Source organism: Nycticebus coucang, chromosome 8 (assembly GCF_027406575.1).
Source record: "Nycticebus coucang isolate mNycCou1 chromosome 8, mNycCou1.pri, whole genome shotgun sequence".
Classification (NCBI taxonomy): domain Eukaryota; kingdom Metazoa; phylum Chordata; class Mammalia; order Primates; family Lorisidae; genus Nycticebus; species Nycticebus coucang.
Window position 1 is genome coordinate 9,903,156 of NC_069787.1, and position 15,290 is coordinate 9,918,445.

The 15,290-nt window shown below is 48.4% G+C and overlaps 1 protein-coding gene across 4 annotated transcripts in view; it reads right to left on the bottom strand.

Annotated features, from left to right (window-relative positions):
- The window catches only part of MTMR14 (myotubularin related protein 14), a 57,742-nt gene that overhangs the window by 14,634 nt on the left and 27,818 nt on the right, over positions 1-15,290 (bottom strand). For all 4 annotated transcript variants that reach the window (XR_008381558.1, XM_053598770.1, XM_053598771.1 and 1 more), the window contains exons 8-15: positions 12,413-12,483; positions 11,462-11,536; positions 6,537-6,603; positions 4,837-4,922; positions 4,517-4,593; positions 4,237-4,273; positions 815-885; positions 15-73 (exon numbers count right to left, since the gene is read on the bottom strand). Coding sequence is in view for 3 of the 4 variants with exons in the window: in XM_053598770.1 (XP_053454745.1) it covers positions 15-73; positions 815-885; positions 4,237-4,273; positions 4,517-4,593; positions 4,837-4,922; positions 6,537-6,603; positions 11,462-11,536; positions 12,413-12,483 (543 nt within the window). In the remaining variant the exon portion in view is untranslated. The remainder of the gene's footprint in view (positions 1-14; positions 74-814; positions 886-4,236; positions 4,274-4,516; positions 4,594-4,836; positions 4,923-6,536; positions 6,604-11,461; positions 11,537-12,412; positions 12,484-15,290) is intronic.

Genomic DNA, 15,290 nt, shown 5'->3' on the forward strand with positions numbered 1-15,290 from the left:
GGTTCAGTACTCACTCAGCATGCAGATATCTTCTAGGGTGAATCCTGCATCCCGGGCTGGCAAACTCTTCCTCCTATAAACAAAACTTAAGAGTGGTGAATCCCAGACCTAGCTGGGGTCTCACTGTTCCCCCAATCCCTTCTGTCCTGGAAAGCAGCTCCAACTCATTGGCAACTCATGGAGATAGGTCCTACCTAAAGAGTATCATAAAATGCCAGGTCCCCTTCTGGGATCTGCCCCACCTGGGTGTGTCTGATATTCAGGTACAGATTTCCAAGGCCAGCAAAGCCTGCCTTCTTATCAGTTTATGTCCTGAGAGTTCAAGTCTGGCCCAACATGCTCAGAGCTTGGATTAGCAAAATGAATGAACTCAGAGAAGATATTAACTCTCACAGGGGTCCTAAGGCTATTACCAGCCAAACTCCTGTATTCCCAGGCTGGAAGCAGACCTACAGTATGCAGACATGCCTTCTGCAGTAGTCCAAGGAAGGCAACAATCAGCTTAAAGGCATGGGGAGCTGGGAGTCCTCCTATCCTTGAGCTGGCTTCTCCCTGCAGCTACATACCCTGTGGCCTTAGTCATCAGAGGCCACTCATCCATCCCAAAGTCTTTCTACTAATGTGACCTGAGGCTGACCCCAACACAGACGACCTTTCTTCACCAGGGACCCCCACCCTGGCCTCAGAGGGAAGGCAGGGAGAGGGGAGTCAGCCTGCCAGCACGCAGGGAAGCAGGGCTGGAAAGGGGCGGCAAGCCTCTGCTGTGGAGCAAGCAGCCCTTCTTAAAGCACAAGAGCTGGAGGACTCTGCTTACCTCTGGATTTTCAGAGCAGAGAACTCCTCAGAGGTGATATGCTTCAAAAAATTGAAGCAGAAGAAGAAAATCTGAAGGAGAAACCAAAATGCAGTACACAATGAAAAGACAGCAGAACCCCTGGAGAGGGCAGCCAGAGCTCTGGTCAGTCCCTATGCTGGACAGCAGCACTGCTGTGTGTGTTCACATCTGTAAGTGTTGTGGGTGGTGGAGGCCTGGGTAGATGCACCAGGGCAGGGGCAAAGAAGAAAGGGATATGTTTCTAGGAATTTAAGAGGTTAGGCCAGTGATTTTTCAAACCATCTTCAAGTTCAATATGTGTTCTTAAGCTATTAAAAAGGGGCTTCTTGGTGCCCGTAGTACAGTGGTTACAGCATCAGCCACATACACCAAGGTTGGCGGGTTTGAACCCAGCCAGGGCCAGCTAAACAATGACAACTGCAACAAAACATAGCAGGGCGTTGTAGCGGGCACCTGCAGTCCCAGTTATTTAGGAGGCTGAGGCAAGAGAATCACTTAAGCCCAAGAGTTTGAGGTTGCTGTGAGCTATGACGCCATAGCACTCTACTGAGGGTGACACAGCAAGACTCTGTCTTAAAAAAAAAAAAAAAAAAAAAAAGGATAAAGTGAATACCACCTTCTCTCCCCTGGTCTTCTAAGAAGGGACAGTTGGGAAAGGGATGGTTTGGGGGCAGGGAGCTTAATGGACAAAGCAGGAACACAATGGAAGGGAAAGGGGTCACATTTTGGGAGGGGGTGCCCAGAAACAGTGGTTCAGAAATGGGACTGGAGGTAGGCAACGTCTGGCCCAGGGCCTGCCTTTCTCAGGAGCTATGACGGTCAGATCTTAAGTTTAAAGGGGTTAAGGCGGGAGGCTCCTGACCTTCTGCTGCACCCCTGGGAGTAAATTTTCTTCCTTCTAGCCCTAGTCCAGTGGCCTCCATGAAGTTTACCTGGGGCTTCAGCAGCTGAGGTTTGTAAACAAACTCCTCAGTGATTCCCAAAGGTGTGGTCAAGGATCCCCTCCCTAGGAGAAGTACCCACATGGCACCTAAAGAGCCCCAGAAGGGTTCCTCAAAAAAAGGAGGGGGTTACCCAGGTCCACTATGAAAATGCAGGGTTACATAAATGTAAATAGGTGTCTTCACCACAGACTTTTGAGTTTTTTTTTTTTTGTAGAGACAGAGTCTTACTTTATCACCCTCGGTAGAGTGCCATGACATCACAGCTCACAGTAACCTCCAGCTCTTGGGTTTAGGTGATTCTCTTGCCTCAGCCTCCAGAGTAGCTGGGACCACAGGCGCCCACCACAACGCCCAGCTATTTTTTTTTTTTTTTTGTTGTTGTTGTTAGTTTGGCTGGGGCTGGGTTTGAACCCGCCACCCTCGGTATTTGGGGTTGGCGCCCTACTCACTGAGCCACAGGCACTACCTGACTTTTGAGTTTTTAATATGCTAATGTGTTCTGTGAACCTCAAAGGCGAGGGAGGGGAACAGAGTTATGTTTAACAGGTCTGAAGTTTTTGTCTGTTTTTTTATTTTGTATTTTATTTTACTTTTATTTTATTTGTTTTTGAGACAGAGCCTCAAGCTGTCATCTGGGTAAAGTGCCGTGGCATCACAGCTTACAGCAACCTCCAACTCTTGGGCTTAAGTGATTCTCTTGCCTCAGCCTCCCAAGTAGCTGGGACTACAGCCCACCACAACGCCCAGCTATTTTTTGGTTGCAGCCGTCATTGTTGTTTGGCAGGCCCTGGCTGGATTTGAACCCACCAGCTCTGGTGTATGTGGCTGGCGCCTTAGCTGCTTGAGCTACAGGTGCTGAGCCTTTTATTTATTTATTTTTTGAGACAGAGTCTCAAGCTGTCACCCTGGCCGAGTGCTGTAGTGTCACAGCTCACAGCAACCTCAAACTCTTGGGCTTAAGTGATTCTCTTGTCTCAGCCTCCTAAGTAGGTGGGACTACAGCTACTTGGGAGTAGCTGCATTGTTGTTTTTAGCTGGCTGGGGCTGGGTTCGAACCCACCACCCTTGGCGTATGTGGTCGGCACCCTGCCGACTGAGCTAAGGGCGCTGCCCTTGTCTGTTTTTTTAAAGCATCAGTGTTTGCAATATCTGATGGGGCTAAGAGAAAAGCTCACACCCTGAAGACCAGTCCTGCAGCTGAGGAGACCCTCTTATTTGTGCTGAGAGATGTCAAGGGCTTGAACTTAGAGCCTACTCAGTTCAGTTCCAGCTTATGCCCTGAGTCTCTGAAGGCAGAGTCTGGCCTGCATGGGGGAGGAGGGAAATTGTGTGGAGGGCAGAATGTCCTGGAGCTCCAGCAAAATCCCAGAATGAGAGGCTACAAAGAGGTTTTATGCACTGTTTTCAATGCAAAGTTGCCGCCTCTGACTGAGTTCATGGAGGCCTCTGAGGAACAGGCTTATGAGCTCTGCAGCCCTGGCAGATGCGATAAGTGCTCAGAAGAAGAGATTTGGAAGGGGAGAGCAGCAGCTGAGATGGAGGAACAAAAGGAGGAGGCGCGAGATAAGATGCCCAGGAAGGAAGCAGCCTCAGGAGGGTGAGAAAGATGAGAAAGATGCTTCAGGAAGATGGGGGGTGGGGGTGGGACAGAAGAGCGAGCTAAGGGTGTGGGATGACTTCCATGCTGGGCATCTGGAATCATTCTCTTAGTGAGGGAGCACACTCCAGGAGACTCAAGGTCAGATGTATCACCCAAGGTCACCAAGGCAGTTAAGTGGGACAACTAGGGAACACACTCAGTTCTGACTCCAGACCTGGAGCGTGGAAGCAAGCATACCAAACCAAGACTGTGACCAGCACCAAAGAGGATGAGGGTGTGGAGAGTGGGGAGGAGGAAGAGGATGCAGCCCACATGCAAAGAGGAAGGAGGAGTTACAACAGCTTTATGACTTAGAGCTAAGTTCAAGTCTGAACAGTGTCCAGATTGGAAGGTGACCTTGAGGCAGCCTCAAGACCAGACTGCTGCCCTGGTCCTGGAGGTGAAGAGGGGCTGAGTGGGTGTAATGGGAGGAAAGAATGGAAGTGCTTCTGCACGTTAGAGGAGGGATAAGGCACACGACAAGGACTTGTTATAAAATGGTTCCAGAGCTGAGCAGAGAAAACAAGGCTGCCCGCGAGAAGAAGGGAACTGACACCAGAAGGTCCCAGGCAGCTGAGGTAGACACGTAACGGCTAGCAGGTGTGTGGGCACATGGTCTCTCCACTGCCTGGGACCTGAGGCCCACCTGGGGCTATCACTGGTGCTTTTCCTGGTGTGCTGCCTGAGGACAGGAGAGACGGCTATATCCCAGCACGCCCCAGGCAAGGAACTGCCCCCAAAGTGTAGGAACTAAGCAGACTGCCACTCTGTCCCTGTTGTCAGCTCTGAGCAGCGCTCACACATTGGGCAGTACTCACCTCCTCTCCTTTGCTTAGCCGATCTACCAACATGTGCCTGAAAAGAGGGCAAGGAGGTCAAAGTGAGTAGCACCAAAACGGGAGGGCCAAAGGGGCCCAGGTCACCAGGTGTAGATGCTATCTTCAGCATCTAAGCATTGTCAGGTAGGGCCTGATCAGCAGTTTCCCGAGGGGTGAGAGTATCCTTACCTTCAACCCCCATGAGACCCACATCACTCATACAGAAACAGTTACCAAGGTATGGTCCCGCCCCAAACGCTGATGTTCCCGAAAGGCTTACCCGAAGAGGAACCAGTCATAGGCCACAGTGAGGTAAAGAATCTCAGCAGGCTTCAGGGATGTGTGTATAAGCCCATCCTGGAAGAGACCACAGGAGACGTGACAACATCAAAGCTGCCTCCTCATGCTCAAAATCCTCTCCTCATGCTCAAAGCTGAACTACCACCAGCCTCAGTGACACACATCTGCTCTTAGTGTCTGGGTCCCTTATCCCAAATCTTCTCTACATTTTAGAGACAATTCTAACGCATCCAAGGAACAGAGCTTCGTAGGGTCCTCTGATTGCTCCCTGACCCCATGGCCCAGCCCATTCATACTCACAGCCCACAAGGAAAGGCGTAGGAGGGAGATGAAGAGAGGGGTCCGATCCCAGCCTGAGATACAGTGTACCAGGAGCCCGCTGTCATCTACTCCAGAAGCACAGGACAGGACACCCAGAAGAGAACCAGACACGAGCTGATGAGCAAAGAAGTGCCACCACCCTGGCCTTGTGTGTGGGGCCAAATCACCTCTAGGCTCCCCTCTTTCTTAGTGGGGCTCCTCAATGCTGTTTTCCAACTTAGTCTCAGAAGAGGGTCTAAGCATGCTTTCATGCATACCTTCTTTCTTCTGGCCATACTTCTTGGTGTACCTCTGGGGAAGGAGTCCAGCCTGGACATTCCTGTCTGCCTTGGTCATGTAAGTGGGGCTGACTACATGTCCCTACCCAATTTCTCAGTGGGGCACTCCAAGTATTTTGGGCATTGGGACAATTCTTCACTGCACAGGGATGTAGGGATTGTGGTATGTTTAGTATCCCTGGCCAACACCCACCATAAAATACTAGTACCTTTCCCACCCCCTTAATTCCTCCAACACTCAACACTACACACACAGGCGGCCTTTGAGGGACACCACTGTCCCAACTGGAGAACTAATGCCTGACTCCAGGGGCCAGCATGGGACTTTTTTCTTTTTTTTGCAACCCTGGTCACAGTGACTAATTCAAGGATAGGGATCAGTTCAAGGCTTGACCTGAGCTGGGCCAATGAACATGAGTTTTTACCGAGCTGGGCCAATCAACATGAGCTTTTACCTTGAAGAACCAAGGTAGTCTCTCCCCTGGAGTGGCTAAGACATAGGAGACACACTTGAAATGGCCACTGGCCATGAAACTAAGATAGTGGTTGTTTTTGTTTGTTTTTTGAGACAGAGTCACTTTGTCACCCTGGGTAGAGTGCTGTGGCGTTGTAACTCATAGCAACCTCAGACTCTTGGGCTCAAGTGATCCTCTTGCCTCAGCTTTCAGAGTAGATGGGATTACAGGCGTCCACAACAATGCCTGGCTATTTTTTATTTTTAGAGATGGGGTCTCGCTCTTGCTCAGGCTGGTCTTGAACCTGTGAGCTCAGGTAATCCACCCGCCTCAGGATTCCAGAATGCTGGGATTACAGGCGTGAACCACTGCTCCTGGCTTAGATAGTGGTTTTGAGAAATAAAGATTCTTTATAATGTTCATTAGACACCTGGTACTGCTCTTTGGCCTTCGTAATTACATAAGCAATTATATTTCCACTTGTTTGAGCAAGTACAATCCAATTGCTACCATGGAGTTAAGAGTCAGTCTGCTCTGAAACGCTGCATAATACAGGCCTGTCCAATCAAAGCAGCCAACTGGCTGGACCAAGCACCAGAACTGAAGAACACCAGGACTGACTGGCCTCAAGTTTTACCTCTCTGAATTTAGAGGCCCATCTTGGCCCACCACACGATGCTGATGTGCAAAGCTGAGCCCATGTTAAAACACTGTATATAGCTCAGGTGGTAATGAGTTCTCACCTTTTGTTTTCTAGGGTTTTGAGGACATGGAATAAACCTAACAACGGACCAGTCCCACTCAGCCTGTAGGATTCTAAGAACTCCCCAGATTCCTCTCCCATAGAGCAAAATGTATGTGCATGATCCAATACACAGTCGGGGTGTAGCGAACTGGCAACATCCAGAAGGTATGAGCTTGAGGGTTCCAGAGGAGAAAGACTCACCATCACTATTAAGTATGGAAAGCAGCAATTTCAGGTAGTTTTGTGTTTGTTGCACCAGGTCCCAACTCTGTGGAAGAAAACAGAAAAAAGGAATCTAGGAATAGATATTAATTCAGACTTGAAATTTAAAGTATTTAAAAAATAAAGTGTCAAGAATTATTCTAGGATGAGCACACAAGACTTCTGGTCACAGGCATAGATCTTAAATCCTAGATAATCCAAGATAGTCATCCCCTGGCTCTGAAAGTCCTTACACCTCCCCCTGCACTCTCAACCCAGAGAACTTCCAGTCAGTGTGATCTAGCTCACAGGAGGGGGAGGAGGGGAAAGGGATGCAGAAGGCCAGGTGACCCACAGCCTCTAGCAGCAAATGTTAAGCAACTGTACAGCAGCCCTCTAAGCCCAGAGGGCTCACTGTGTGGCTGTCTCAGGAGTCGGTGAAGGTAAACAAAGAGCCCTGAACCGGTGGCCATCTCCAAATGGCCAAGCCGAAAAATTCATCTCATCATCTGCTGTTATACTACAGAAACCAACTAAAATATCAACCTTGTCACATACGCTGTATTTGCTTTTTATTGCTATTCGCTGCACACTGTCTTTTGATGAATAATAAACAGAGTCTGTTTGGCAGACAAAATCTTAAAACAGGAGGCTCAGGAGGTAGTATAGGAAATGAAAATAAGTAAAAGCCATGATGAGACTGGAGTCTCTGTTCTAGCCCAAGTGAGAAGTGTAGACCAGATGCTAACAAACAGCCCGCTCAGAACCTGGAATTGCTTGGAGGGGCCTGACCTAGTTCTGTGGTGCCCTTTTTCCTGGGATGGGGGGCAGCCTCTGTTCTTATGACACAATTGCTTATTAGTCTTCTGGGGCTGTGCAGAAAGGGCGCATGCCAGGAAGTGAGCACTTCCCAGGGGAAGAGGGAAGATGGCACCTGTAATTGAAATGGTTTTCCCAGGAATTTAAAACAGGCTCATTTGCCTGGCCCTCCCACAGCCCCCAGAGAGTTCTGACCCACTCTGAGGGGCTCCAGAGACAGCTGCTGCAGAGCTGCACTAATAAAGTCATTATCAGTAGCAACACAAGGGGTCTCTCAATTCATTTGGCTCAACATGTCAAATATAACATTGCCAGTAGATTTCCTGTGAGCAGGAGAGGAAGGTAAGGGCCATGAGACACAAGCCCTGTGAAGGCTGCAACAGGCAAGGGAAGGCAGGGGCCCACAAAGGACCAGAGAGCTGTACAGCACCAGTGACAATGGTGGCTCTCTGAAGAAGACGCTGACAATCAGAGGGAGTGGCAAGTTCCCAGCGCTGGGAGTTGGAGCTACAGGCTGGGGAGGCTGGGTTGGTAGAGGCTCAAAGTCACAGCTGAGGTGAGGGATGAAGCCAGTCTTGCCAGCTCAGCATCCATGTTCTCAGTCGCATGCTACCAGAATAAGAAACCAAAGTCTCAGGGGACTGCTGAATGCCAGGAGGACCTGGGAGACATGCATGGTAAGATCCAGGCTTACCTCCAACTTTCTTATACCACGTGCTTCATAGAAAAGTCTCTGGGACTTCTGCTTATGTTGCTATGCCTGGAGTATTCTTTCTCCTGGCTGGCAAACTCCTACTCATCCTCCCCAAGCCCAAGGGTCTTCTATGGCCACCAGTCATTATATAGGTGACATTATGTCATTGCCTTTTTTCCTAGAGTGAGCCATTTTGGCATCTCTAAGATTTGGGGACTAGGACATCCCTAAAGGATGTTCCTCACTGCCTATTCTTGGTCAGGGGACAGCTTGAGGAGATGCGGCTCGTGGATGGGGCCTTGAACAGAACCAAGGGGCATACCTCTAACAAATGCAGCTCGTGACCTGGAGGGCAATAAGACACATATGCACTGCTGCCCACTCATCCAGGGAACATCACACTGTATGGCTCCTGAGGGCCTGGCACTAGGGACATAGCAGGGAACACCATGGCTTCAGGCCTCATGGAGTCATAGGAGCGGAAAGACAAAGCGAACCACTGTAGGTGTGCAACTAAGGAGACCGCTAGGATGCTGTGGGATCAGGTAACTAGGGAGCTTAATCCGATCTGTGGGGACATCAGGGAAGGGTTTTTTTTTTTTTTTTTTTTTTTGAGACAGAGCCTCAAGCTGTCACCCTGGGTAGAGTGCCATGGCATCACAGCTCACAGCAACCTCCAGCTCCTGGCCTTAAACAATTCTCCTGCCTCTGCCTCCCAAGTAGCTGGCACTATAGGTGCCCACCAAAATGCCTGGCTATTTTTTGGTTGCAGCCGTCATTGTTGTTTGGCAGGCCCAGGCTGGATTCGAACCCGCCAGCTCTGGTGTATGTGGCTGGCGCCTTAGCTGCTTGAGTTACAGGTGCTGAGTCGAAGGGTTCTTGTAGATGGTGACTAATTATAATATACACAAGATGGACAAAAGACACACTTCAGGTAGAAAGGTGTGAACCTGGAGAGAGCACTCTTCTTGTAAGTAGCTGAAAGGAGGCCAGCGTGGCTGGAGGAAGATCAGTTAGTCACAACAACAGGCAAGGCCAGACTGTGTGGAGCTGGGTAGGCCACCTAAGGGCTCTTCACTTGTACTCTGAGGAAATGGGAAATCAGTAGTGGGTGTCAAGGCAGGGGTGACAATGATGATCCCGCTACATAATTTGAGTGCTTGCTATCTGCTAGGACCTATTTGAGATACTTTATATTTACTATTTCTAGTTCTCCTCAGTGGGGCCCCAGGTGTGGATATGGGAGGCAGAGACCATGGAGCCTGAACCAGCCACTGCACAGGTATGGAGGCAAGAAGACTGCAGTTCACCAGAGTTTCAGGTCTGCGCATCTGGTAAATGGTGGGCTACGGCCCAGTCTACTTCAGACAGCTTGAGTCTGAGGGCTGTATGAAGGCCACGTGTGAAAGGTGATGCAGGCGTGGGTCAGAGAGGCCTGGCTATGGGCTTGTGGCGTGGGAGATGGATGAGATCACCTGGTGAGAGATGACAGAAAGTAATGGAGTTACAGACAGGACAAGGAAAGGAAGGTAACGTCCACGTCTGGCCAGGGAAGATAATGCCAGGGGGCCTAGTGAGAAAAACTGGCAGAGAAACACCAAAGAGACAGCCTCATGGGAGGAAGCCTGCCTCCTACACTCCAGCCCTGCTGCCTTTATGCCTGAAAGTCTATCACTGTTCACACCCTTGAGTTAAGGCAGCTAGCAGCCTACTTCATAACTACCATTAAAATCTGTATGGTGTTTCAGGTCAGGGGTCACTTTCAAATTGTGATCATATCTGAACCTGGTACAACCAGGAAAGAGGAGTCACCAATTTTACTTTCAGGGGGAACAGAAGCCATTTGCTCAATGCCACAAAGCCACAGAATGGCCAAGAAAGCCAGACCTCACATCTGGGGCCTCTACTATCAGAGCACCCTCTCACATGCACAGGACCCTTGCTAAAGAGGAAAATATCCTTGGTAGGACCAGTACGTGGAATCCTTACAATTACACCACATTTGATGAGTAGTTTATCACACCCAGTTTGTACCTACATATGGAGAAAAAATGGTGCCAGAAGAAGGCTAGCTTGGGGTAGGACCTACTAGAGACCTCTGCACACAGTAAGTTAAGAAGGAAGCCTACGGAGTCTTCAGCCACTCAATCTGTCTAGGCATAGTCTGGGACTTGAGACCAAGGGATAGGCCCTCTACAGACCCATTCCTTCTCTGGGATTCTGGACTGTAACAAACAATTGGCCTGCTTGCTCCCAAGTATTCCCATTCTTGCACCTGTGTGCGGGACACTTAATATCACCCTACTTCATTCTCTCAAATAGCTGTTGAGCATCTATCTATCTTGTGATTAGGATATAAAAGATAAAAAAAGATAAATGTGACCTTGCCTCTACCGACCTCCCTGCTGTCAGGACTACACGCAACATCCAAACACTCAGTTGCCTAACACAGGAAGACCAGGTTCTCTCGGAAACAGAGACCTCAAGGGTGGGTGGGAATTGTCCACACCTGAAGACAGGGGAAATGAGGAGGCAGGCAGGATGTCTTCTAGTATTCACTGGCTTGGTCTTTCAACCTCTAAGCTCTGTGCCCATTTCTGGGCTGGGACTGCATAAGCTGTGGGGCCCTCATTTTGCTGGGTTTCAGGGAAGATCTCTAAATCTGTGACTGTGGCTCAGTGGAAAATTCCATGATAGGTGGTGCCCAGGGGGTTAATGGGAATGTAGATGCAGACGTCCAGCCTGCCGGGATGGGGAGAGGCAGATCAGGAAAGTCTTCCTGACGTGGCCACCAGAGCCAAATCCTGAAGGGCAGCAAGTAAGCCAGACAAAAGGAAGCTGACATGTGGCAGCCAGGCAGAGGGAACAGGACATGGGGAAGGTCACGGGAAGAACAAGACTACTTTTTCTGTCTGAATGAAGTTGCAAGTGAGACTGCTGGCAGTGGATCCATCCAGTAAAAATGAGGGGCCCCTTCCACGGTGCACAGAAACAGGGAAGAACACAATGCAAGTAATTTTAACATTTCTATAATCAAACGAGGTCAGGCAGCTCTGGACTTCCTCTGGCAGAATGCACATTTAAAAAGAAAAACGAAAAAGTCACTAAAGCCTAGATCTGGAAAAGCAGACTCCATGAGGTCCTCTGGAAACAGAACCCCCTGGTGGATGCAAATCTTTGAATGAGTCACGTTCAGAAAACTTTTGATTTTCTGGGCCAAGAGCAAATCATGAGAGAAGAGTTAAACAGATAAGCAGCTTCTCCTTCCCTGGGCTTTTCTGAGAGGTCACATGGCCAATGGCATCTGAGGGCAGCAGCTAAGCCATGAGGTATTTCCACAGGGGTCTTGTGTCCCTTGGTGGAAGGGACACACTCCTCCTTTATCTTGCCCTCCTGGAGGCAGGCCCCTTACCTGATACTGGCTCCAGTCAATGCTCAGAGAGTGAGTCAAGAAGTCAGGGATACTCAACGGGGCATCAACGTAGTCCTAGGGATAGAAAGACATCTGTGAGCCAGGTACTGGCCACCAGAAGGGGCTGTGGGCTGGCGCAGGGTGCAGCCCTGAAGCTGTGGCTACCACAGGCAAGACATCCCTGCACAGAGTTTGCTTCCTTCTGGCCAGAGCCTGTGATACCTCAGGAGTGACAGCTTAAAAATCAAAGTGACCAGATCGCTGCAGCACAGCAGAGTTTTTCAGTCAGGCATTTGAGTGTCTGCAACTGAAATAGACAAGATCAATCTGTATTCGGCCTCCTTCAGGTTTCCCACCGCCTGTTCCAGCTAACTGGAGAAAGGACAGAACGCTGCACCCAGCCTTCACACAGTGAAGGATGGAAGAAGGAATTTCCTATTCTGTTCCTGAAAAGTTCCTTTAAAGAAAAGGATAGATTAAAATGGGAGAAGAAAGTATGTTTGATGAAAATTTAACATGTAGGGCGGCGCCTGTGGCTCAGTCGGTAAGGCGCCGGCCCCATATACTGAGGGTGGCGGGTTCAAACCCGGCCTACGGCTGAACTGCCACCAAAAAATAGCCGGGCGTTGTGGCGGGTGCCTGTAGTCCCAGCTACTCTGGAGGCTGAGGCAAGAGAATCGCTTAAGCCCAGGAGTTGGAGGTTGCTGTGAGCTGTATGATGCCATGGCACTCTACCGAGGGTGATAAAGTGAGACTCTGTCTCTACAAAAAAAAAAAAAGAAAATTTAACATGTATATATAAGAGGGGGAGGAAGACAAAGAAAAGAGACTCATTCAAGGAAGAAACAGGAAGGAGAAGGGTATTTCCCCCAAAAGACTGCTAGCTGTTCTCCTTGGTCTCCCTTCACAAAGGGCCCTAAGACACAAGCTGATGAATGTTACTGTCCATACCTGCTTCCAGTTAAATATGAGCCCTTCAGCCATATAATCCCGATCCTTATACTCCTTGAAAAATTCACAGCCTGGAAAAGAAGGGCAGAGTTATGACACCTCCCTTCCCAGCCCAAAGTCTCCTGAGACAACCCTGGCTCAGCCAGGTTGCTGAGTATTGAAGGACTGAGGGAGCCACCAACTCACACTCTTCTCTACACTGGTGGCTCCAGCGAGGCCATGGCTGATATGAGTGATGACTGGAACAGGGGCGGAGGGGGGCACTGGGGATGGGCAAGAGCCAGGGCTGAGCCTCTGTAGGTCCCCTTTATCCTACAAGTCTCTACAGTACCAATCCCAGCAAACAAAGGCATGACTCACAATGTGAGCCTCAACACCTCTTCCAGGAACTCACTAGCTACTGAGGATCACTCCTCCCCATTTCTCAAGTGCGGCAGATGACACTATCCTTACAGGCTAGTGAGGAGTGAATGTCTTAATATACTGGAAGAGACCATGACCAATCCTTGGAAATGTAACAGGTGCTCAAGAAATGCTGTTGTCTCCAACTAAGCAGGTAAAGAGGTACTTTTCTGCATCATTTGTTAGAAAAATCATAAAACTCCACCAGAGTAAGCCCTCAGAATAGAGAGAACAGTGGAGATAACAGGGCTCTGGCAACATTCCCAGCTTCAAACCTCAACTTTTCACTCATATCCGTGGCTGCAAACAGGTTGTTTAACTTTTCTAAGCCTTGATTTTCTTATTTGTGAAATGGTTAAGATGTATTAATACAAAGAACACCTAGCACAGCACTAGTACAAGTGCCACTCACATGGCAACATACCACTATTATCATCACATTGCACTGTGGGTAGCAAGAGCCCACAGTGCCAGCCCACAACTTAAAGTGATCTGCTTTGCTGGGATGGCTACCTTGGCCAGAGAGGGGGTAGCAGGTCCTGGGCTTGCCCCAGCTAAGTCTGGCCACAGCCCGACACAGTAAGCACCTGGGCCTCCACAGGGTGGAAGAAGGTACTTGGACAGCAGCTTCTTATAGTTATTTTCAGTTCCTCCAAAAGGACCTCTACACAAACTTGAGGGACCCATGACTTTGGCCATACTGCCAAATCTGGTGAGGTCTCAGTTGCCCAAATTCTGTAGAAGTAGCTATAGGCCAAAAACATTTCACATGGAACTCTGCAGGAATTCTTGGGCCAAGTTGTTGTCTGAAGCAGCCCCAGGGAAGATGGGAAAGCTTCCTGTGGAGACAATGTAGAGACTCATTCTCTGACTTCTAGACTTGGCTTTCATTCCAGAAGCACTCTGCATTCTAAACTCTAGGCCTCCCTGCTGGCTGAAGTTAGGAAGCAATCCTTAGCCATAATCCTTTAGCCTGTTCCTGGGTGTCTCACCAGGAGAAAGAAGAATTATAAATGTCAGATAGAGGCCCCTGAGCTTATGAGCCCAGGTTTAGAAGAGACACCAATTATTTCTCAGAGCTCTGGTGAAGTGTTATTTTCCCATACTCTAGCTGCTCAAATCAACACTCCAGGCTCTAGGACTAGCCTATGATGCAGAAGTAGTCTTTGTGCGAAAGTGATGGAATTAAAATAGCCTCAGTAGCCAGGGCATTGCCTGATGTTCATTACCTGAATAGGCTTCTGACCCACAGACAGGCAAAAGGGGACGGACCAATGGGGGGATAACAGTAACTCACTGAAGAGGAAAACAAATTAGATTTGTGCTGCAGAGTTTTGACCTCATCTATTTTGGTGCCTGGAAAGAACTGCTCCCAGAACACACCTCACTTCCAAGGGCCATAGCTAACAAAGCCCTTTGACATAGCTAACCACTGAAACCACTACAGTACCTGTCTGGGATTCAGTCACCATAGGACTCCAATGAGATTCCTGAAATTTTCAAGTCTCAAAGTGCACCTCATGACTTGGTTTGGATAATGGTAATTTTATTATGTTTCCTTAAAGTAATACAAGCATATATTAAAAAAACAAACCCTCGTAAAGTTTAGAAGTGCTTCCTGCTCCTGCCCCCTTTCTTGGGTGTGCAATGGTATCTCTCCCAAACCTTAGCTTTTTAATTTTATTGCTCTCTCTTATCCTGCCCCAACAAACATACACCCATCACATGAAGGACAGAACTTTTAGGAAAAGGGAAGAAAAAAATCCAGACAGATCTCATCATTTTAGCACATTTCTTGCTAACCCTTTCTTGTAAGTATCTTTTCCTTATGTAGTTGAGAGTACACTATGTAATTATGTCCCCTGCTTATCTCAAGCTCTGTGACTTTTTCCATGTGAAAAGTCTGTGCATTTACTATTTTTCTATGATGATGTAGTATTTCATTCTATTGATAGACATAACACCATGTACTTATTATTATGATTAATAAAAAAAGTCCTGTTTTTTTATTACAAAGAGACATTATAATGAACATCTTCAGCTCCCAGGCTGAACTATGGCCTAATGACAGATAATCAGAAAAATAACTAGGTTAAAGGGTATTAACATTTTCAGAGTCTTATAATTAGTTGCCAAACTACAGAAGAGAGGACACTGCACTACTATTTTGAAGCAGTGGTATTTATACTTCTAGCAAAACTATTTTTTTCCCAAAGAAGTCCTACTTGGAACCTAAATTTAGACAAAGAAAGTGATGTCTGCTTCCTCAGGCAGTGCAAACCTTTAGCTCAGCTGAGAGTAGTTTGGTCTGTGGAATCCCTGAAGCATCTCCTGAGTGTTGGAAGCTGGGTCTGCAAACCAGCTGTAGAGCTACCCAATGGCTTCAGTGTGGACACCCTTCGGTAGGATATTTCTGTTACATCGTGTGTGTGATGCTGCCAAGCCTACTGCACAATCATCATAATCTGCATCAACC